The following is a 24,822-nucleotide window of genomic DNA, read 5'->3' as shown; positions in this document are numbered from 1 at the left end:
AGGTAACTTGTGCACCGCACCATCATGGAGTACCTTTACATTCGCACTACCAACGACTGGGATGATTTCATTGGTGTAGGTGTGCAGCTTTGCCTGCACCGGGCCAACTCGAGTCGTTCAGCCGAATTGTCCCATAGCCTCTCAAAGGCTCCTTGATTCATCACTGACTGGCTCGCCCCCGTGTCGACTTCCCTCTATTTCAACTTCCATCTTCAGGTAAGAGGAACACTCGGTGGTGCAGGTAAATATGTTGCGTACCTCCCCGTGGGACTGGGCTGCCTCTCTGTCTAATTCATAATCCACGCTGGATTCCTGGCCATCTGCGGACTCTTCATCAACATAGTGATTCTTACTTCGCTTACACATTCGCTGGAGGTGGCCCTTTGTGCTGCAGCCTTCGCATACATAGTCTTTAAAATGACACTGGTGAGCCCTGTGATTCCCTCTGCAACGCCAGCATGGTGCTATTCGATTAGCCCCTCTCGGCGGACTCTGAGTTAAGGGACTCGGGGGCCTGTTCTCTGTTCCCCGAGAGGGTTCGCGCCCTACAGTCCAGCTTCTAAACGGCGCCACTCTGTGCACAGTACCTGCCGGGTTTGAGTCCTGAGGGTGAGACATCTGCCTAGAGCCGCAGGTCGAGGTCATGAATGACTGGATCACGGAGATGGCCTTCTGCAGTGTGACTGTGGTATCTGCCGACAGTAGCTTGTGAAGAAGGCCCTCATGGCCAATTCCAATGTCAAAAATGTCCCACAGCACTTCGTTGAGGTGGGTGCCGAACTCGCACGGTGCCGCCAGCCTCCCGAGGTTTGTGGCGTACTTCGCGACTTCCTGGCCCTCGGTGGGTATAGAACCGGTGTCTGGCTGTGAGGATGCTCTCCCTGGGCTTGAGTTGCTCCTGGATCAGGGTTACGAGCTCCTTGTACGACTTGGTCGTTCTCTTCGCTGGTGCCAGCAAGTCCCTGACGAGGCCATAGACGTTGGGCCCACAACTGGTTAGCAAGATAGCGCGCTGCTTATCAGCCAGTGCGGCCGGGTCGTCTCCTGCCAGGTCGTTTGCTGTGAAGAAATGTTCTAACCTCTCCACAAAGGCGTCCCAATCATCACCATAGGCGAACTGCTGCAACGTACCAAGGGTAGGTAGCTATTTCCGCGTGAAAGTTCGTAATCTCGTCACCAGTTGGTGTGTCCTTAGATGCTCTAATAATGACTCCGGGAGGTAGTGTGTTGTACTTGAACTGTAGTGACCTTAGTCCTTTATTAGTTCACTCCAGAGTGAGGATCACACCTGGTGGCCCTGCCTTTTATACTAGGCCAGGCACACCTGTACAGGTAACCTACGAGTCTCCCACTTGTGATTGTACCAACAGTAGCCATGTAGGATACATGACACTCCTGATCTCAGTTTTAAATGGGCAGCCCCTTATTTTGAGACTATGTCCCCTAGTTTTAGTTTCCCCTATGAGGGGAAATATCTTCTCTGCATCCACCTTGTCGAACCTCCTCATGTTTTGATACGATCACCTCTCATTCTTCTGAATTCCAATGAGTATAGACCCAACCTATCTTCATAACTCAACGCCCGCATCTCCAGAATCAACCTAGTGAACCTTCTCTGAACAGCCTCCAATGCAAGTATATCCTTCCTTAAATTCGGAGACCAAAACTGTACGCAGTACTCAAGGTGTGGCCTCACCAATACCCTGTACAGTTGTAGCAGGACTTCTCTGCTTTTATATTCTATCCCCCTTGCAATAAAGGTCAACATTCCATTTGCTTTCCTGATTACTTGCTGTACCTGCACACTAACTTATTGTGTTTCATGCACAAGGATCCCCAGATCCCTTGATCCCTCTGTACTGCAGCACCTTGCAATTTTTCTCCATTTCAATTATAATTTGCTTTTCTATTTTTTCTGCCAAGTGGATACGCTCACATTTTCCCACATTACACTCTATCTGCAACTTTTTTGCCCACTCAATTAGCCTGTCTATAGGCTAGACTTTTGGCATAGATCGCTACCGCCCATATATGGGCGATACTTCCGGCGGTAGTGGTTGTCCCACCTGTAAGAACCGCCGGAATATCGCCCATTTTTAAAACTGCTAGTTTCGCCTTTTTTATTGGGGCGGTAGTAGTAGCGATATCAAGTGGGCGGTAGCGATTTATTCAGTCGTGCAAGGCTGACGTTCGTAGCAATGGGCTTTCTGCGCATGTACGATTTTTGTTTTTTCGGCACTTAACTTTTCCCGCTATTGGGAAGGTCAGGGGTCACCTGCACATGCGCAGAAGAGGAAGGAAGGGAGAGAGAGCGGGCGAGACACACAGGCTTGCAGCCAGATCAAGTGGAGGGAGAATATTTGAGGTTTTAAAAGGTTGAAAAAAATTCTAATACATTTCAAAGAAAAATTATGGACAGTGAAGAAGTTATAATGAGTGACATGGGTGAGGTGGCTGAGGTTGGAGGGAGAAAAAGGGCCAAGTGATTTTCAGATGAGGCCTTGGTCCATGAAGTGGAAAGCAGGTGGAACCAATTAACCCAAATGTGTACCAACGTATATGGGCGGAGATGGTGTCGTCGGCTGCCCACGATTATTGAGAGCCTTGTCAGCGCTGCAAGTGCTGGAACGTCCTGGTTGCGTCGGCAAGAGTAAGTACTAACTATAATAACTTTAATCATGCACTGACTCATTACTTAAAATGTAAATCTGCCAGATTGTAATTAAGCTTGGTAAGCTGGGTAATCTTGGTATCACGCATTGCTTCCTATCCACGATCTTATTACATTGCTTCTCTGAACGTAGATGTGTTAATCGTGCATCAATTGCATCCAAACTGTATTAGCATATAACATATAATGTTAATGGGACATTGAAGAAAAGCACTGACGATGACTAATTGTGGACATCTATCTGTGTGTTCCGTAATAGTACCTGGGCAATTAACTTACACCATGCTCTTGTCATCTTTGCTGAAGAAGATATCTGCAAATCGTGTGGAGCGTCGGCGCATGGGAGGAGGGCCCGCAGAGTTAGCTGAACTCACCGACCTGGAGGAGCGGGCCGCAGCCCTCGTTGGGGTCCATAATCGTTCGGCCACCTGTGGTGGTGCAGGTTCTGTTGTGGTGCCACGTAAGTAAAGTATAATATTTGGGTATTTAATGCTATTTGAGTATAATATATGAATAATGTAATGTAATGAATGCTGGAGTCATGAAATCTTATTATAATGCCATGCAGTTTCTGAGCTTTCTGTTCATGTTAATTAAATGTAATCTCTGTCGGTGATATCTAATGCAGCAGTGCTGCTCCTCCTACATATGCCTGCGCAGCATAAGCGTTCTCATGTCACACTGGCCCTCCCCTCCTCTTCTACTAATCTCTCATATTATGTTTTCTAGTTGCCCAAGAGCATCGCAGAAATTTGGATTCCTCTGGAGCGTCGCCCCTTTTACTTCAAGTGGTGCTCACCACCGGAGACGAGACCACAGAGGAGGGGGATTGGATGGATGAACCTGAACCACCCTGCTCAAAATGTGGAGGAGGGGGACTCGGGGACTCGGGGACTCAAGTGTCCAATCTACCTGTAGCTACCTCTTCCTCAACCGAGGGGCCAAGCGGCTTGCAGCAGGGCACACCGAGTGGTCCAGCACCTACGCCAAATCCGCAGAGGTTGATTCGACGAGGTCAGCATGCTCAGAGACAGGCAGATGTCAACCTGGACATGATATCACTCTTTTCAGAAGCGTAGCTTTCTAACGCACGTTCTATTGGACAGATTCAGGTATGAACGCTGCTCCCTGTAAATGCAATTGGTGTAAGGTCTCCTCCTCCTCAGCAGTCTGCCACCTCTTTGATTGGGCACATAATGCTCTTCAATCAACCTTCTCCCATCTCTATTCTGCAGCATGGGAGTAATCAGCAATACTGGCTGAGAAATTACAGCCCCCATTACTATAAATGCCCTAATCGGTCTTCAAAATTCTTGAATTGTCCTAAAGCAACCACAAATTTACTCAAAATTGACAACAATTTGCTCAGATGATTGTCAAGATTTCAAACCACCCTTAAAATCATTCACGAATTACTTCAATGCTCCCAAACAACTTTAAGCAGCCTTTTCTTCAACTTCATCCGATTTAAAACATGGTGACAATACCGCTGGGTTAAGGTCAGGTGAGTGCAACGTTTTCTGAGCATTATGTTGGGCGGGCGGTATATGGGTGAAATGCCGAAAGTAGCGTCGGCAATAATTTGTTTGGTAGTTTCCATTATAAACAGTCTTCTGGGCGGTACATGAGTGAAGATGTCAGATTTTAGGAAAAAAATGGGCGGGCGGTTTTGCACATCGCCGGCGGTAACTGAATGCTGAATGTACCGCCGGCGATAAATGGGCGGTAGTTTTCATTTAGACACAAATATGGTTGGTAAAGAACTTCTTGGCGCTCAATGGGCGGATGGATGCCAAAAGTCTAGCCCATAATATATCCTGTTGCAGATTTTGTGTCTCCCTCACAATTTGCTTTCCCATCCATCTTTGTATCATCAGCGAACTTGCCTACATTACACTCGGTCCCTTCATCCAAATCATTAATATAGATTGTAAATTGTTGAGGACCCAGCACCAAACCCTGCGGCACCCCTCTCGTTACTGTTTGCGAACCGGAAAATGACCCATTTATCCCAACTCTCTGTTTTCTGTTAGTTAGCCAATCCTCTATCCATGCTAATATATTACCCCCAACCCCGTGAACGTTTATCTTGTGCAGTAACCTTTTATGTGGCACCTTATCGAATGCCTTCTGGAAATTCAAATACGCCTCATCCACTGGTTCCCCCTTATCCATCCTCAAAGAACTTCAGCAAATTTGTCAAACATGATTTGCCTTTCATAAAACCATGCTGATTCTGCTTGATTGCATTATGCTTTTCCAAATTTCTGTTGACTCCAGCAGTTTCCCAACGACAGATGTTAGGCTAACTGGTCTATAGTTTCCTGCTTTTTGCCTGCCTCCTTTTTTAAATAGGGGCACTACATTTGCAGTTTTCCTATCTGCTGGGACCGCCCCAAAATCCAGGGAATTTTGATAGATTACAACCAATGCGTACACTTCTTTTAAGACCCTAGGATGTAAGCCATCAGGTCCAGGGGACTTGTCTGCCTTTAGTCCCATTATTTTACCGAGTACTACTTCATTAGTGATAGTGATTGTATTAAGTTCCTCCCTCCCTATAGCCCCTTGATTATCCACTATTGAGATGTTTTTAGTGTCTTCTGCCGTGAAGACCGATACAAAATATTTGTTCAATATCTCTGCCATTTCCCTGTTCTCCATTATTAATTCCCCAGTCTCATCCTCCAGGGGACCAACATTTACTTTAGCCACGCTTCCTTTTTATGTAGAAACTCTTACTATCTGTTTTTATATTTCGTGCTAGTTTACTTTCATAATCTATCTTCCCACTTTTAATTATTTTTTTAGTTGTTCTTTGCTGGCTTTTAAAAGTTTCCCAATCCTCTCGCCTCCCACTAGTCTTGGCCACATTGTATGCCCTTGTTTTCAATTTGATACCATCCCTTATTTCCTTAGTTAGCCATGGATGGTTATCCCTTCTCTTACAGTCTTTCCTTCTCATTGGGATATATTTTTGTTGCGAGTTATGAAATATCTCCTTAAATGTCTGCTCCGCTGATCAACCGACCCATACTTTAATCTATTTTCCCAGTCCACTTTAGCCAAAGGACTTCATACTTTTGTAGACTCCTTTATTTAAGCTAAGGACATTGGTTTGAGATCCAACTTTCTCACCCTGCAACTGAATTTGAAATTCAATCATGCTATGGTCACTAATTCCTGGAGGATCCTTTACTAGGAGATCATTTATTAATCCTGTCTCATTGCACAGTGCCAGATCTAAGTTAGCTTGCTCCCTGGTTGGTTCCACAATGTAATGTTCAAGGAAACAATCCCGGATACACTCTATGAACTCTTCCTCAAGGCTACCCTGGCCAATTTGCTATGTCCAATCAATATGAAGGTTAAAATCACCCATGATTATTCTCGTTCCTTTTTTACAAGCCTCCATTATGTCTTGATTTATACTCCGTCCAACAGTGTAGCTACTGTTAGGGGGCCTATAGACTACACCCACTAGCGACTTTTTTCCCTTATTATTCCTTATCTCCACCCAAACTGATTCAACATCTTGATCTTCTGAGCCAATATCGTTTCTCACTAACGCACTGATCTCATCCTTTATTAACAGTGCTACCCCACCTCCTTTTCCTTTCTGTCTGTCCTTCCAAATTGTCAAATACCCCTGAATATTTAGCTCCCAGTCCTGGTCACCTTGCAACCACGTCTCTGTAATGGTTATCAGATCATACCCATTTGTATCTATTTGTGCTGTTAACTCATTTATTTTGTCAAGTCTTGATAATGTAGAGAAAATTAAACATTTTTACGCTCTTAAAAAAGTGGTTTTGAACCATTCTAAGTGGGGGATCTTGTGCCAATGCTCAACTACTTCCAAGGATCCACTAGAAATATTGGGGATAGTTTTCATGTTTGTCACTTGGGCTCTAAGTCGGTGGGATGGATCGTCTAACTGTTATAGAAACTGTTATAGAAATTTTCATTGCCATTGGTTGCACAAGTATTGGACACCAATGTTCCCGCTCATTATTTTTGAGTGCGCGGCCCCTTTACTGGGCTGTGCGGCCCATTCAAATTTCCTCGCATGTACATTTGTTCCATTTAAAAGCCACTGAGGGGCCTGTGCGTGACCTGCAGACCACTGCGCGGTTTAACAGGTACATTGTTGGACACCGTCTTGTACCTCGTTTAAGTGGCTGCTATTTATATTCTGCAAGAGACCATCAGCGGCAGGTCGGGGTCATAAAAGGAGTGGAGGTGAGCAGCCCAGGGAGCAGCGTGGAGGCAGGCCACTGCAAGGTACAGCACGAGCTGGTGCAGGAGGGCAACGGCAGCGAAGAGTGACGTCAGCAAGGTCCAGATCGGTGATTGGAGCATGGGCAGATACAGCAGGAGCGGCGAGATCGGGGTGAAGGAGCTGTGAGAGACTGTGGAGGGATGTGATAGGGGTCCAGGGGAGGCGTGAGTTCAGGGCCAGGGGCCCAGGGGCAACATGGGCCAGCCCACACTGCGATATGTGTGCGCACTAGGTCCGTGTAGCAGAGCAGGTCTCCAGTTGTCTTGGGTAATCCTTGCCACTAGACCAAGACCTAGCTCTGTCAAGCCAGTGTGGTGGCTGGTGTGCAATGGTCACCGCGCGTTAAGAAGATCCACGTTCAGGCATCTTCCACCCTTGAGGATGTAGTTTGGGTTCTTCATTCGAAACACCTGTAAACTCATCCTTTTTTTTTGGCATGTAAGCAAGTCATCCTCGTTTCGAGGGACTGCCTATGATGATGATGATTTATATTCAATTCTCGATGAGTGCAGCCAGGCTATTTGACTATTGCGCAAGAGAATAGGGGCTCATTTTTCCCTCTCTAAACCAATGAAACCACCTGACCACTACAGCAGGTGAGATTAGTGAGCTCAGCATAGACCAGTTATCAAATCTGGGAGCTTCCTATTCTGGAATGTGTCAATTATTCATTGCATATATTTTTTTTAAGCCCATTGGGGAAACCCACAAAACTTAATTTTATCCTCTGGACTTAATAATAAAAGTAACTGCCATATATACTCACACTATAAGATGAACCACTTTAGCTCCCAGTCTAAAAATTCAAAAAAAATGTCTATGATTCACAGACAAGACTCCCTCCATCAGTCACTGTTACTCCCAGAGATGGGGTAATTTGATTTTAAGATGTGTTGACTCTACCATGTAGTACTAATGCTGTGCAAACACAGGGGCTGGAATCTTACCAGCCCTGCGAGTGCAGGTTTGGAGGCAGGCCCACTGTCAAAAAGGACGTGATTGACAGCAGGGCGGGATCCCGCTCTGAACTCGTCTCCGTATCAGTTTCCAAAGTGCCGGGTCTGGCTGTGGTTCACAGACCCGGCAACAAGCGGTGGGCCAGCCAACTATCATTAAGAGCTACTTTAAAAAGTATTCAAAAATAATTTTACCAGGTACTTACCATTTTTACAAGCTTTTTACGAGGTTCACATCCCTCGGGGAACACGTCAGGTAAATGTGTTGGGTTCTTAATTACTCGCCATTGCTTTGCCGAGTTGACATCTGCAGAAATCGTGTACAAGCTGCCAATTCACAGCTGCTCACATTCCAATCTCAGAAGCTGAAGCCTTCAGGATTTGGAAGATACTTTTGAGCTATATGCAGGTTGGAAGTATTTGCAGTGAACTCTCTATCCACTGTTACCTCCGTGGAGCAAACTCTCTCACCATTGACAAATCGCTTCTGTCATCTCAACTTCAGCTGTCATCTGTTCCATCAGCATCAGAGCCTTTGGAAAAAAATCTCATCTTGGTCCTCAGAATCCCACCACGATCAGCCCAAACACCAACATTACCAAACACACCAGCATCACCAACACCACCAAACTTCTCCGTAATCACCTGATGCTGCACAGGACACAGAGCATCAGCAGCCAACCACATTGCTGCCCGGGATGGCCTCGCCATGGCCAGATGTACTTCACTTGATGCTGTACACCCTGGCTGCCACATGATGCGCCAGGTTGGCACCACCACACAACAGCACCATAAAGCATCCCAGCAATGCCCAAGCCATTCCTTTCACACTCATCACCATTGTGGGGGTACACATATGTCTCACCATTCACTACAACCCACTAAGCCACACATCTGTCCAAGAAAGCAGTGCTTAAAATCAAGATTTCAATGTTTGACAACACATTAGCAGAAACTCTACATGAACATTGGCTGAAAAACCCAAGTGCTTATCCTTGTGTGTTGTTAGTTAGTATGATTGGACTAGGATGACGGTGAGTGTGAGGTGTGGCTAATGAGATGGTGATGTGATAATGTAGAGAGAGAGGGATGGGTGGAGGTGCAAGGTAAGTTGGTGTGAGTAAGGATGTGCAGGAGTAGATTAGGGAAGGCAGAGTGATGGGGATGTGATGAGTGGCAGGATGACACTGAGTGTGGTTTTGTAGTAACATTTCGTGATCTACTGAGATCATTGAAAAGTTTGCGTCATTGGAGCCTGCTCCCGAGGACATCCCTGCTTGTGCCCTCTTGTGCAATGTGCAACCAGGCTGTGTTAGTGTTCTGGGGAGGTCTCTTCCGCCCAGTGGACGGGAAGAGAACATCCCTGCATGCTGTGACTCTCTCCATAAGCGTCGGGAGGGAGTCATTGGAGAGCCTGGGTGCAGCCGAACACATTTGTGCTGTGCTTGTCATTGTTTGCAGCACCCCAATGCTGCAGAACACTGACAGCATAACTGTCAAAATCAATGTGGCCATGGTCCCTTTAAGAAACACGGCTAATGACGCATCATCAAATTACGTCATCAGACCTGCTTCCTTATAATTGGCCGGGAACCACAAGCCCAATCTAGGGAAGATGCTATTCGCAGTGCAGGCTGGAGACAGGAGCGGCTTCACCATCCACCATCGACACCGGTTGGCGAAATCGAACGATGGAGTGGAAGACCAGAAACCTGTGAGTGGTGAGGATTGCTGGAGTCCAGAATGGACAACAGTACTGGGTCTGCAGCAGGTGGGTGCAGTTCCCCAGAGGGAGGTGCAGTACCATTCACTACATGCAAGTGATTCACCTGTACTTTCAATGTAGCAAAAGTGATCAACATTTTTAATCTTATACACAGTATAGATAATGAAGACTTCTGAAACTAGAGTAATGGGAGCTAAAACAGATTTTTAGTTCTTCCCATTAAAATATATTGTCGCCGTGTAAATTTCTTTCGTCTTTTAAGCCTAACAATGCATTAACTTACGGAATGAGAATTTCCTGAACGTTGTTCCAAATGGCTTTTCCTCCCATCACAATCAGCAGTTGGGTTGATAGTTCTATAAGGCAGCCACCTGGGTCACACTGTAAATTTCACAGAACAAAGTTAACCCTTCCCTTGATGATCAGCTTTAAAAATAAATATTTCATGAAAATTATCAGACAAAATATACCCTAGGGTCTCTGCAGTTGACAAAGAAAATGAAGCAGCCCATTTCATGAGGTTAGTATGGATTTTCAAAAAGGTTTTGATAAGAACATGAGAAATAGGAGCAGGAGAAGGCCATACGGCCCTTATAAGGTACCTTATAAGAGACTTATGACAAAGATAATGACAAATGGATTGAAGGGGAATATGCCCAAATATATAGGAGAGAGCAGAAAGCAAGGGGTCAGAGTAAAAGACAGTTTCTCAGTATAGAAAGTGCAGTGACTGATGTTCCAATAAAATCTGGGTTTCAGGTGGCACTTATGAATAAATAATCTGGTCTCAGGAATTGAGGATATAATATTGAACTTTGCTGAAGACACGAACTTGAGCGGCATGGCAAATTGTGACAACTCAAGGGGGAGAAATTGGGGAGTGTCCCATTTGGGACGCTAACTTTTAAAAGTTTGAAAAATTAGTGACAGCTCCAGGAAGGAAATGGAGCGCTAAATCAAGCATTCCACTTCCTTCCTGGAGTGCAAGAAGCAGCAGACGGTGCGGTATTTGTGCAGCACTGCCAGGCTCGGAGACGCCTTCCCTACCTTAAAAGGAAGGGCCATCGCTGCAGGCTCTGCAAAAGACGACTTACCTGGACCCTGACGGCAGCCATGACCTGGCCCGAACAGCCCAATGCACTGCAGCAGAGTACCAGGCTGGTCGATCGCGGGCAGGAAACCCAGGTTAAAAATTGTAAACAAAAATTTGAAATGTGTTTTTTTTGCTTATCTCGGTCACCTCGCCCCCGAGGCGCCCAGCCTCCCGATGGACTCCTCCTGCAGCTGCCGGTGTTTTCGCCCGGTGATGCTGCAAGGGGTGGAATGCAAGTTTGGGTCCGGGGTGCTACCAGGGTGATGCGCATGGCGATGACGTCACAATCTCCGGGCAAAGGAGATCGGGATGCCGCCACAAAACCCTTGCCGAATTTAGCGGGAATCGCTGAAATCACCACACCCAGTCGCAAACCCATTTGCACCCCGTTATCGCCCCCCCAGAGGTGCAAAGGAGCCCAAATTCTCCCCAAAGACTACAGGAGGACATAGATAGGCTAGCAGAATGAGCAGATAGGAGGCAGATGCAATTCAATGTAGAAAAAGTAATGCATTTAAAAAGAACAAGAACAGGAAATGGGATTTTAAATAGAGTAAAGGATAGAAACATAGAAATCTACAGCCCAGAAGGAGGCCATTTTGGCCCATCGTGTCCGCGCCGGCCGACAAAAGCCATACGGCCCTCGGCCGACAGTCTGAAGTTTACATATAAACCTATGAACAATGTACAATGGCGGACAGATAAAGAGCACACAGCTCAACCAGTCCGCCCCACACAACCGCAACACCCCATGCATCGCAACATTCTACACTCCACCCCACACGGAGCCATGCGATCTCCTGGGAGAGGCAAAAAAACAGATAAAAACCCAGGTCAATTGGGGAAAAAAATCTGGGAAAATTCCTCTCCGACCCATCCAGATCATTACTCTGGCCATATTAGATTCCCTGAAGTATTTACTATCGTATCTGCGCCAGCCAACAAGAGGTTATCCAGTCTAATCCCACTTACCAACTCTAGGTCTGTAACCCTGCAGGTTACAGCGGTGCAAGTGTCCATTCAAGCACCTTTTAAATATGGTGAGAGTTTCTGCCTCTACCACTTTCCCAGGCAGTGAGTTCCAGACCCCCACAACCCTCTGCGCGAAGAAGCTTCCCCTCAAATCCTTCCACCAACCACCTTAAACCTATGCCTCTTCATAATTGACCCCTCCACCAAAGGAAATAGGCACTTGCTATTCACTATGTCCAGGCTCCTCAAAATTTTATACACCTCAATGAGATCCCCCCTCAGCCTCCTCTGTTCCAAGGAGAACAAACCAAGTCAATCAAATCTGTCCTCATAGCTAAGATTCTCCATTCCAGGCAACTTCCTCGTAAATCTCCTCTGTACCCTCTCCAGTGTAATCACGTCCTTCCTATAATACGGCAACCAGAACTGCATGCAGCATTCCAGCTGTGACCTAACCAGTGTATTATACAATTTAAGCATAACCTCCCTGCTCTTTTATTCTATGCCTCGGCCAATAAAGGCAACCATTCCTTATGCTTTCTTAACTACTTTATCAACCTGGCCTGCTACTTTCAGGGATCTGTGGACAAGCATGCCAAGGATCTACACTTCTAAGTGGCCTACCGTTTAATGTGTATACCCTTTCTTTATTAGACCTCCCCAAGTGTATTAGCTCACACTTCTCTGAATTAAATTCCATTTACCACTGTTCTGCTCACCTAACCAGTAGATTGATATCCTCCCGCAGTCCATGACTTTCCTCTTCATTACCAACCACACAGCCAATTTTGGTATCATCTGCAGACTTCTTAAACATACCCCCTATATTCAAATCTAGATCATTGATGTATACCGCAAAAAGCAAGGGACCCAGTACTGAGCCTTGCAGAACCCCACTGGAAACATCCTTCCAGTCACAAAAACATCCATCAACCATTACACTTTGCTTCCTACCTCTAAGCCAATTTTGGATCCAACTTGTCACTTTACCCTGGATACCATGGGCTTTTACCTTATCAAAAGCTTTGCTAAAGTCCATATACACTACATCGTATGCACTGCACTCCTGGTTTACCTCCTTGAAAAATTAAATCAGGTTAGTCAAACTCGATCTTCCCTTAACAAATCCATGCTGACTGTCCCCGATTAATGCTTGCCTTTCTAAATGTAGATTTATCTTGTCCTTCAAGATTTTTTCCAATAATTTTCCCACCACTGAGGTTAGGCCCTACCCTTTCTTTAGTTATCCTCTTGCTCTTAATATATTTATAGAACATATTTGGGTTTTCTTTGATTTTACTTGCTAAGAATTTTTCATCCTCTCTCTTAGCATTCCTATCTTTTTAAATTTCACCTCTGACCTCTGAACTCCTAACTTTCTATATTCCTGCAGAGATTCTACAGTATTTAGCCATTGGTATATGACATAGGCTTCCCTTTTTTTCTTTATCCTCCCCTGTAAGTCCCCAGACATCCAGGGGGCTCTAGTATTGATATTCCCAACCTTTTTCTTTAAGGGCACATGTTTGGCCTGAGCCCTCCGGATCTCCTCCTTGAATGCCTCCCACTGTTCCAACCCTGATTTACCTTCAAGTAGTTGTTTCCAGTCCACTTTGGCCAAATCACTTGTCAACTTAGCAAAGTTAGCCTTTCCCCAATTTGGGATTTTTATTCCTGGTCTATCCTTGTCCTTATCCATAACTAGATTGAATCTGACTGAATTATGATCACTGGCACCCAAGTGCTCTCCCACTGATACCCATTCCACCTGCCCAGCTTCATTCCCCAAAATGAAATCGGTGAAATCAATCTGTGCAGAGACACAGGTCATTAAAAGCTGGTAGCACAAATATTTCTTCTTCTTCTTCCCTTTTCAAGATTTTGCCTCTCACATCTTTACACATCTTGCCCAGAATGTCAGAAAATGGAATGCTAGATTCCAAAACACCCATCAACTGGTCTGTGGAGAGCACATAATTACACAAATGCAATTAAAATATCTACTCCCCATCAGATGACACAGTATGCTAAGTTTCAAATGGATTGGGGCAGCAGGTTGTAGACCATTGATTCATGTCAAGCAGTCCTTTATGTAATGTGTTCTCAATCTTTTTATGCTGTTCGGAGAAGTGCTCAATTTCATCTTGGTACATTTTCGCAGGGAAGAAAATTGGCAGCTGAGTCAGCTAAGAGGTTTCACGCACTTCAACGATTGGCTCAACAGCATGGAGCCAAAATTCTGTTTTGATATGTATTAAATTTTCACTTGGGATTCTTTACTGATAGAAACAGTATTTGTTTTTCTTTTGGGGGGGATTGAAAAACCTAGGTGCAGCAGGATTTTCATCCCTTGTCAGCCAGGATTACCCCACCTGTTGGGGCACCGACTTGCAGGGTTATCTGGAGTAGATTTCAGTTACAGATTTATCCTGCCAGGTCCCATTAATTCGTCAATCATCAACAATGGCCTAAGGCAGTGCTGATTTGTTTGACTCACATATTGGATAATACAAATATTTAATAAGTAGCGAGATCCAAAAGTAATATTGACTGTTTATTAATTTGTTGTGAACATTATTTATTACCATCAATGTGTAAATGGTCATTTATGATACAAATGTATCATTGAATTCTCTTATTCATTCTCGGGAGGTGGGTGCTACTAGCAAAGCCGACAGTTATTGCCCATCCCTCGTTGCCCTGATAAGGTGGGCCCCTTACTTGAATCACTGATAGCTGTTTGATACAAATAAGTGGCTTTTTAGGCCACTTTAGACCACTTCAGAGGGGAGTAGAACTGGTGTAGAACTGGAGTAAGGACAGTAGGCTTTCTTCCCTAAAAGGACATTAGTGAACCAGTTAGGTTTTTAATGACAATCTGACAGCTTCATGGTCACTGTTACTGCTACCAGCTTTTTATTACCAGCTTTTTTTTATATAAACTGAATTAAAATTTTCAAACTGCCATGGTGGGATTTGAACTCACATTCTCAAGATTATTAGTCCACTTCCTCTGGATTACAGGTTGAACCTCTCTGGTCTGGCACCCTCGCGACCTGACCGGTGCCGAAACAGAGAATTTTCCGAACCATGAGAGGTCAGTGCTGAGTGAGGGAGGAGAGGCGAGGAATGTTGGTGATTGGTCATTTCTCTGTCTGCCTCAGGTCTGACGCCCCTTCACTGCGCCGTCAAGTCCCACAATTCCACAATGAGGAAGCAGAGTGAGATGCTGAGCGTCACGGGAGCGCTTAACATAGAAACACAGCAATAAAGGCCATTCGGCCCTTCGAGTCTGCACCGCCATTCAATATGATCATGGCTGATCCTCTATCTCAACATCATTTTCCCACTTTCTACCCATACCCCTTGATGCCTTGTGTGTCTAGAAATCTATCTATTTCCTTCTTAAATATATTCAGTGACTTGGCCTCCACAGCCTTCTGCGGTAGAGAATTCCACAGGTTCATCAACCTCAGTGAAAAAATTTCTCCTCGTCTCAGTCCTAAATTTCCTTTCCCGTATCCTGAGACTGTGACCCCTTGTTCTAGACTTCCCAGCCAGGGGAAACATCCTCCCCGCATCCAGTCTGTCCAACCCCTTCAGAATTTTATACATTTCAATAAGATCTCCTCTCATTCTTCTAAACTCTCGTGAATACAGGCCGAGTTGACCCAATCTCTCCTCATACGACAGTCCTGCCATCCCAGGAATCAGTCTGATGAATCTTCACTGCACTCCCTCTATGGCAAGTATATCCTTTCTTACATAAGGGACCAAAACTGCACACAATACTCCAGGTGTGGTCTCACCAAGGCCCTGTATAACTGTAGTAAGACATCCTTGCTCCTGTACTCAAATCCTCTTGCAATGAAGGCCAACAGACCATTTGCCTCCCTAACTGCTTGCTGCACCCGCATGTTTGTTTTCAATGACTGGTGTACAAGGACTCCCAGGTCCCTTTGTACATCGACATTTCCCAAGCTATCACCATTTAAATAATACTTTGTCTTTATGTTTTTCCTACCAAAGTGGATAACTTCACATTTATCCACGTTATACTGCATCTGCCATGTGTTTGCCCACTCACTCAACCTATCTGCAGCCTCACAACTCACAATCCCATCTAGTTTTGTGTCGTCAGCAAACTTGGAAATATTACATTTGGTTCCCTCATCCAAATCCTTTATTTATATATATATATTTATTGTGAATAGCTGGGGCCCAAGCACTGATCCCTGTGGTACCCCACTAGTCACTGTCCACCACCCCGAAAAAGACCCGTTTATTCCTACTCTCTGTTTCCTGTCAGTTAACCAATTTTCAATCCATGCTAGTATATTACCCCAATCCTATGTGCTTTCATTTTGCATACTAACCTCTTATGTGGGATTTTATCAAAGGCCTTCTGAAAATCCAAATACATTACATTCACTGGTTCTCCCTTATCTATTCTATCAGTTACATCCTCAAAAAAACTCCAGTAGGTTTGTCAAACACGATTTTCCTTTCATAAATCCATGTTGACTTTGTCTAATCCTGTTGATATTATCTAAATGTTTAAATATTAACAATGAGCTCCAAGCCCAGGCCCAGGAAAGCAGTAGGTCTGCAAACTAATGCCAAACCACAAATGTTTCCAGACCAGAGAGGTTCAACCTGTACTAGTCCAGTGCGAGTGAGCCTTTGGTGCAGTGGTAGCATTCCCACCTCTTGGCCACAAGGTGCAGCATACAAACCCAACTGCAGGCAGTCCTGGGGAGTGAAGATGGAGCTCTGGCTTTGAACTCCGGGTTGACATCCTGCAGGATACTCGCAGTCAGTGGGTGTGGTTGGTTTCCCCCACCCCCCCCCCCCCACTCTCCGCCCCTCATTGTATGGGTTGTGGGAGCCCATAAAACCCTCCCGCCATAGAGGACTAACCATCCTATTGGCTGGTATAAAGATAGTTACGGTCATGGAAGGAACATCAACGCAGCCAATCAGACTGTTAAATCAGCCTGTGAAACCTTCCCCTGCTTCACACTGATCGCCAAAGGGAACAGTGAGAAGACACAAAAAGACTAGTCCAGTGACATAAACACTCCGTTATCATAACTTAAGTACAAAATTAATATCAATAATAAATACATGCTAAGACAGTTGATTAAATGGTTTGTTGTGTGATCAATCTTATTACCTCTTCATTTCTGAATCGCCCCAACCAGTAAACCGGCTCTCCAGGATAACCTACAACCTTGCCTTTAAAGAAAGCAATATAGAAGCAGGAGGAATAGTAGTTGACAAATTGGAAGAGGAACATCTTCACAGTCAAACTGTTTTCATAGTCTGTTTGTGTTCTTGGAAGCTCTGAGTGAAAAAGGAGCAAATTATTCACCAATTACTAAAATGTTTTAAAAGTCTTTGCACAAAAACATATTGTCAAAGAAGTGAGAGTTTGGATGACCAGCACATTTGATTCTATCCTCCAGAATACCAACTCTACCATCCTCCCATTACAGCTTTAACATGCACCTGAACAGGTAGGCAGGACCTCAGCCTAGAGTGCCAGGCTACATTATACATGTAAGTTCTGGTGAGGAACTTGAACCTTCAGCCTTCAGATCCAGAGACAGAGTGCTACTAACCAAGGCAAGCTGACCCTCAATAGAACACAGCTCGCTATCTCAGCACCACCACTATGCAGAATGACACTTTTGTATTGAAAATCATGAAAAGTGACATGTTAAAAAAAAATGAATGCAGTAGCATTGTGTTTTAAACAGCGCACAGTATACTTAAATTAAAAAAGAAAATGCTGGAAATACTCAGCAGGTCAGGCAGCATCTGTGAAGCGAGAAATATATTTAAGTTTCAGATTGATGACCTTTCATCAAAACTGGGAAAAGTTAGAGATGCAACAGGTTTTAAACATATCATCATCATAGTTGGTCCCTCGAAATCGAGGAAGGCTTGCTTCCATTCAAAGTGAGTTCTCAGGTAGCTGGACAGTCCAATGTGGGAATTATAGTTTCTAACAGGTGGGGCAGACAGTGGTTGAAGGAAAGGGTGGGTGGGAGCCTGGTTTGCTGCATGCTCCTTCCGCTGTCTGCGTTTGGTTTCTGCATGCTCTCAGTGACCAGATTCAAGCTCAGCGCCCTCCCGGATGCTCTACCTCCACTTTGGGCGATCTTGGGCCAGGGATATCCAGGTGCCGGTGGGGATGTTATGCTTTATCAAGGAGGCTTTGAGGATGTCCTTGAAGCGTTTCCTCTGCCCACCTGGGGCTCGCTTGCCATGTAAGAGTTCCGAGTAGAGCACTTGCTTAGGGAGTCTCGTGTCGGGCATACGGACGACGTGGCCCGCTCAACGGAGCTGATAGAGTGTGGTCACTGCTTCGATGCTGGGGATGTTGGCCTGGGCGAGAACACCGATGTTGGTGTGTCTACCCTCCTAGTGGATTTGCAGGATCTTGCAGAGGCAGCGTTGGTGGTACTTCTCCAGCGCTTTGAGGTGTCTGCTGTATATAATCCACGTATCTGAGCCATATAGGAGAGCAGGTATCACTACTGCCCTGTAGACCATAAGCTCGGTGCAGATTTGAGGTCCTGGTCTTCAAACACTCTTTTCCTCAGATGACCGAATGCTGTGCTGGCACACTGGAGGCGGTGTTGGACCTTGTCATTGATGTCTGCCCCTGCTGACAGCAGGCTCGTGAGGTATGGAAAATGGTCCATGTTGTCCCAAGGTTGAGCCGTGGATTTTGATGACCGGGGGGGCAGTGCTGTGTGGCGGGGTCAGGTTGGTGGAGGACCTTTGTCTTATGGATGTTTAGCGTAAGGCCCATGCTTTTGTACGCCTCGGTGAAGTGGACGCTCCATAGTCCCTCACAGTTGACCGTGTCAAAGACCTTTGTGAGGTCAAAGAAAGCCATGTACAAGGGTTGGTGCTGTTCCCTGCATTTCTCTTGAAGTTGTCACATGGTGAAGATCATGTCCGTAGTACCCCTTAGTGGACGGAATCCATATTGTAACTCTTGGAGGAGCTTTTCAGCCACAGGGAGAAGACGGTTGAGGAGCAAGTACAGAGGCAGTGAAAGGGGGAGGGGAGGAAAGAACAAAAGAGGTCTGTAATAGGATGGAAACCCTAACTCTAACACAGTATACTTAGTTACAAATACACATGTACAATAAACATGCTGCAATGTTATTGATCAATTTAAGCAATTAACTACAAAGTCACTTTGAAACATCTGAGCTTGCCAATCGTAAGACAGATTCATCCTACAGTTTAAAAAGATTTTGTTTTGATTCGCTATTATTGACATTGAGAAATGAACTTACCAAAGTCAGTGATCCATATTGCTACTCTTTCATAAAGTATATTCAAAATCATAATGAACACAAAGTTAATGATAGAAGCTGTAACGGAAGTGGCTATCTGTGGAGTCAGATATTCCTTGAGGGGTTCCAGGTCGTCGTTGATTGCTTTGGGCAGGTTGACAGAGAACTGAAAAAACACAGCCAGTCGATAGACAATGATGGCAACTACTGAGGCAATAATCAGCGAGATCTGGAAGAATATTGATGGAAAACATTTAAGTGTAATGAAATCTAAAGAAACTTAAGTCATAAAATCACTCTCAATTCATTGATCTTGTTAGATATTTTTGAAACTATTTTGTTATAGTCTTACAGACAGAAAAACAAAAAAAAAATTCTCCAATAGTGCAACTGCAGTTTACAGAGATCCAGCTTAGGCACAAGAACAACATACCGCCACAATAATACAAATTACACTTAGCAGATAGTGAGTTAAATAAAAGGAGAGCTGTTGTTCTCCAGGTTAATCAACTGTGAGCCCTTGCGAGACCCGGGTCATTGCACCTCTTGGAACAGAATGGCACCATTTTATGGATTGGCCATAATAAAGTAACCTAGCATAATATTTCAAATTGTTTCTTGCCCCAGAGTTGCTCTCCAAAATTGCCCATTGCTTTCATTTTTTTTCTTCCCTATAATCCTAATATGTTTTATTTCTGTCAGTTATTAATCCTCGTCCTTCTTACTCCTAACTATTCCTGTTCTGGTTTTACTTCTGCTGGCTTACAACTTGCTCCTCACCCCTTTTCTTCCCCACCAAAATCCCCACTGACAACCATTACTTCTTCTCTGTAGGTAGCACTGTGATTGGCATTTACAATGTTCAAAATCCTATCACTTAACATTCGTTGGAAAGCCCATTATTGATGTTGAGTTTTGGCCCTGAAAGTCAGAATGCAACTTCGAATGCAAAAACAGTGAGTGACAGTACAGGAATGTTGTATCGCAAGATCCCACCATGGAGGCAAAGTGCAAGTTCTTCGTTGAAGTGAGCTACTGTTGAGCAATGAAAAAAACCTAAATATAAATCTAATGCACTGTAGCCTAAGTAAGGAAATATGGACGCCCAGCTGTAAATCCAGCTTTTCAAAATTTACACCCATCACTACAGAGTGTCTTTCCATTTCCTCCTTCCCACCCCTTCCCCTCTTTCTCTTCACCCTTCTCATTCCCCTCTCCTATTTGCTTCTTTCCCCCTCACCCTTGGTCCAATTATCCATCAGAGCATTTTCTATAAAGCTAAAATGAAACACAGTCAAAGGAAAGTATTGTGAAAAAACAAAACACACAACACAAACTAGGACTAGATGCAGGATTATCGCTAGAAGAATGAAAGGGAAGATAGAAGAAATTTTCCACTTAGACGTTCATTAGAACTTGGAACTCTCTACCACAGGTAACTACTGTGGCAGAGACTACAACACCATTGGGAATTTGGATAAGTATTTGAAAAGGAAGCATTATTAAAATATATGGGTAAAGGGCAGGACAGTAGTATTATGCAGCTCCTGTTGAAGAATTAGCACTATCGTGGGCACATCCATGATGGCTGAATGGTCTTCTTCTCTACTATATACTCCATGATTCTACGGTCTATTATCTTCGCTCTTCCTCCCTCTTGATTCTGTACAAGTGAAGTTTTGATACTGTGGCAAACATGCTTGACCTTTTAGAGGCTATTTTCTCCTGATGAAAAATCCTGAGCTTTGTGACTACATCAACCCCTTCTTCCAAGGGATTATTTCAAAAAAAAGTATTTTCTTTGCAAAATAATCATTGGAGAGGTTTGCTGTATTACACTGTACTTGATTGAAATATCCCTATTTCCTTGCTATAAATGAACATGAACAAATAGCAAAAAGAAAATACTGTGGATGCTGGAAATCCAAAATAAAAAAACAGAAAATGCTTGAAATACTCAGCAGGTCAGGCAGCATCTGTGGAGAGAGAAACAGAGTTAATGTCTCAAAACTGATCGACCTGAAACATTAACAACTGTACAGGGCGTTGGTAAGACCACACCTGGAGTACTGCGTACAGTTTTGGTATCCTTATTTAAGGAAGGATATACTTGCATTGGAGGCAGTTCAGAGAAGGTTCACGAGGTTGATTCCGGATAGGAAGGGGTTGTCATATGAAGAAAAGTTGAGCAGGTTGGGCCTATACTCATTTAATTTAGAAGAATGAGAGGGGATCTTATTGAAACATACAAGATTCTGAGGGAGCTTGACAGGGTAGATGCAGAGTGGATGTTTCCCCTCATGGGTGAATCTAGAGCTAGGGGGCATAGTTTCAGAATAAGGAGTCGCCCATTTAAAACAGAAATGAGGAAGAATTTCTTCTGAGGGTCGTGAATCTTTGGAATTCTCTACACCAGAGAGCTGTAGAGGCTGGGTCTTTGAATATATTTAAGGTGGAGATAGACAGATTTTTGAATGATAAGGAGTAAAGGGTTATGGGGAGCGGGCGGGGAAGTGGAGTTGAGGCCAGGCTTAGATCGGCCATGATCTTATTGATGGCGGAGCAGGCTCGAGGGGCCAAATGTCCTACTCCTGCTCCTATTTCTTATGTTTTGAGTATTTCCAGCATTTTCTGTTTTCATAAACAAATAGCAATATTGTTAAAATGTTAACATCCATTGCTGTCTTACCCAGAAAAGGACTGTGCTTCCAACACAAAATATTCGCATACATTTTCCACAGGCTGAGTAAGGAACCAACTCTTCCTCCTGTAAATAAAGAATAGTCATAAATATTATACAACATTTTATTTTAAGTTTAAAAGTACACAATTTGCCATTCAGCTGATAGCCTTCATTCGAAATCTCAAGGCTACACATTGGAGATGAGTCAACAGCAGATTCGTGTTTAACTGAACTTGATCTGGCTCTATAAAAATGTTTCTTCTATTGCCTAATTGCAACTTGAAAACTTTTCTCAGTGCAATGCAAGTTATGACCAGCAAAAACAAAAAAAAAAAAATCTTTCTGTTTAACTTGATTGCATTGCCAAGTATGGAGGGAGGATATCTTTGCAGAGATTAGACTTTTGTTCATTCTACTGCATGTTGGTGACAGTTCTCATTGATTTTTTCTGGTCTTAGATAGGTCTTAAAAGTAGTGAGTTTCTTTTTTGCCAGTGAGGATAAATATTTTATGTATTTGATATAAACTCAAATGAGAAAAAGTGAAAGCAAAATCTGCTTAGCAAGTTACCTTGGATGCATTTTCACAAGTCCTGACAGACCTACTGAACTGATTCATTTACCTGTGTGATTGGATTCTTTGTTGGAATAGTGCATTTTGCTTCATATTCTGGCCGGCGCGGCTCTTCCTGCTCTAGTTCCACAGTGTCCCACTCGTACTCCAATTCCGCCTGACGTCGTTTCCAGAACTCCAAAAAGACGGTCACTGCGAAGTATCGTGTATTATTATAATAGCCGCCGAAACATCAGCGAATGTGCATCAGTACATTTAATAGATAACCAAGTCAAGTAGCAGGATTGAAATCCAGCAACAAAGCTAAATGACTGGAAGGTTGTGTGTCAAGATCTTTAACTAATAAGGAAATTAAGGCTTATGGGGAGCGGGCGGGTAAGTGGAGCTGAGTCCACGGCCAGATCAGCCATGATCTTGTTGAATGGCGGAGCAGGCTCGAGGGGCTAGATGGCCTACTCCTGTTCCTAATTCTTATGTTCTTAAAGAAAGTGACTATTATTACCATAGTACATACTAGAAGCAGCTAATATTGCTGTGATGTACAATAATTCATACCATAAGACTGTTATACTGTTGTAAAACAAAGGTAACTATTTTTCATGAAGATCTTTTTCTGTCAGCTAATCTCATTATAATCCTAGCAATATTATTGTGTAAAAAAAATCCTTTTTGTCACGCGACGTTATGTTATATGGAAAAGCATGATATATAGCAGTGGTAGCTCATCATAGGCGGCCCCTCGAACAAGGACGACTTGCTTCAACGAGTTCACAGATGTTTCAATAAAGGACACGATGTTCCAGTCCTGAACTCCGATTGAAGGGGTGGAGATGCATGTGTGTGGACTTTTTTTTGAACATCAGCCACCACACAGGCTTGGCAGAGCTAGACCTTTATTCAGTGGCAAGGGTTAACCAAGACGACTGGAGACCTGCTCTGCTGCACGGACCTAGTGCGCACACATATCGCAATGTGGGCAGGCCCTTGCTGCTCCTGGGCCCTCGGCTCTTCTGGGCCCTGTACCCTCATTCGCCGCACCTCTGCCACGATCTCTCACCATTCTTCCGCCACAAACATTCGCCGCATCTCTGCCACGATCCCTCACCGCTCCTCCGTCACAAAAATACTCGCCGCACCGCCGCACCAAACATTCGCCGAACCTCCGCCACGATCACCCATCAAATCTCAGCCACGATCCCGCAACGCTCCTCCGCCCCGATCACTCATCGCAAGTCTGCCACGACCTTCCCACTCCTCTGCTGTACACGGGCTCCGCCGATGTTCCTGCCCACGCTCCAAATGGCGACCTGATGACGTCACCCAGTCACCCACCTCAAAGCCGTCGCACATTTGTGTCAGCTCGCACTGGAAGCTGCAGTGGCATGCTCCAGTTCTTTTTGAAGCCCCAACCTGCGGAGATGTTCTCACAGGTCGGGGTGGCCCACGATGGTGGAGAGCCTGCCGCTCCAGCTCTTTTTTAAGCCCCGACCTGCGGAGATGTTCTCACACAGGTAGTGAGCAGTGGTAGACTACATAGATAAAGCTACACTACATATATTATGAAAATTAAACAAACTTTAGAAAGCAGTTTTTCCAACTCATAGCTCATTGAGGCCTGGTTCTAATGGATTAGAGGAAGCTTCATGTGGTCCAACTATTTAAGGAGGGGAAAATTCTGTTAATGCACAAGTAGTGTGAGGTGATTACTGGGTACACAAGAGAATTATGGTGTATGGCGAGTACCATCAAGTATAAAACAAAAAGCATTATACTTAGCCTATGGCCTTAGTAAGTCACACTTGTAGTACTGTATTTTGTTTGGTCACAGTGAAGGATATCGAGGCTCTGGAAAGATGCCGAGGAGGGTGACCAGAATGAACCCTAACCATAGGAGCTCTCAATTACCAGGATAGGCTCCATGTTAGGGCTATTTACTTTGGAGAAATGAAGGCTTTGAGGAGACATGACTGAGATTTTGAAAACAATTAACGGATTGGATTCAGTCTGATTGGATAGGTTATTTGACATGGAAAGGGATGGTAGGACTTAATATGCTTAGGCAGAGTTAGGTTACATGCCATAGAATATTTATTTCCACAACATTTTCTGGAATAGATAACCAAAGCTTGTGGTGAATATGGATTTGCTAAAGTCCTTTAAAGGGAACTAAAGTACTTGAGTAAAGAGGACATTTCCACTTATAGAAGCAAAGTCATTAGCTAGCTGGAGAAATGGGGTATCACCTTCCCCTGAAACATTGCATAATTGCCTTGGGTGCAGGGGTGGCGGGGGACTGGTGTAAGGGGATAAAAAGCGGTCACTAGAGTGGAGACAGACCGAGGTTCACGAATGGAGATACTGAAGGTAGTGAATTGATCTGACACGTAAAATGGTCCAGTTTAAGAGGGCTTATCAGTATTAGGAGGTTCTGAGGAATCAGGAGTTCCTCTGTCTTACGGTGTGGATTGTAATATTGACCGATTATGTATAACTCACTTATGTATGTAAAGCACGCTTATACACTCGCTTACATTGGGTTAAGAAGTG

At 44.4% G+C, this 24,822-nt stretch overlaps 1 protein-coding gene across 3 annotated transcripts in view; it reads right to left on the bottom strand.

Moving 5' to 3' along the window:
• The window catches only part of ano6 (anoctamin 6), a 148,620-nt gene that overhangs the window by 28,691 nt on the left and 95,107 nt on the right, over positions 1-24,822 (bottom strand). For all 3 annotated transcript variants that reach the window (XM_070900236.1, XM_070900234.1, XM_070900235.1), the window contains 5 exons: positions 22,325-22,467; positions 21,709-21,786; positions 19,020-19,248; positions 16,877-17,046; positions 9,919-10,016 (listed from right to left, as the gene is read on the bottom strand). In XM_070900236.1, the coding sequence (XP_070756337.1) occupies positions 9,919-10,016; positions 16,877-17,046; positions 19,020-19,248; positions 21,709-21,786; positions 22,325-22,467 (718 nt within the window). The remainder of the gene's footprint in view (positions 1-9,918; positions 10,017-16,876; positions 17,047-19,019; positions 19,249-21,708; positions 21,787-22,324; positions 22,468-24,822) is intronic.

Source organism: Pristiophorus japonicus, chromosome 15, assembly GCF_044704955.1.
Source record: "Pristiophorus japonicus isolate sPriJap1 chromosome 15, sPriJap1.hap1, whole genome shotgun sequence".
NCBI classification, from domain to species: Eukaryota; Metazoa; Chordata; class Chondrichthyes; family Pristiophoridae; genus Pristiophorus; species Pristiophorus japonicus.
Note: the sequence above shows the minus strand (reverse complement) of the source record. Positions and strands in the feature narration are given on the sequence as shown.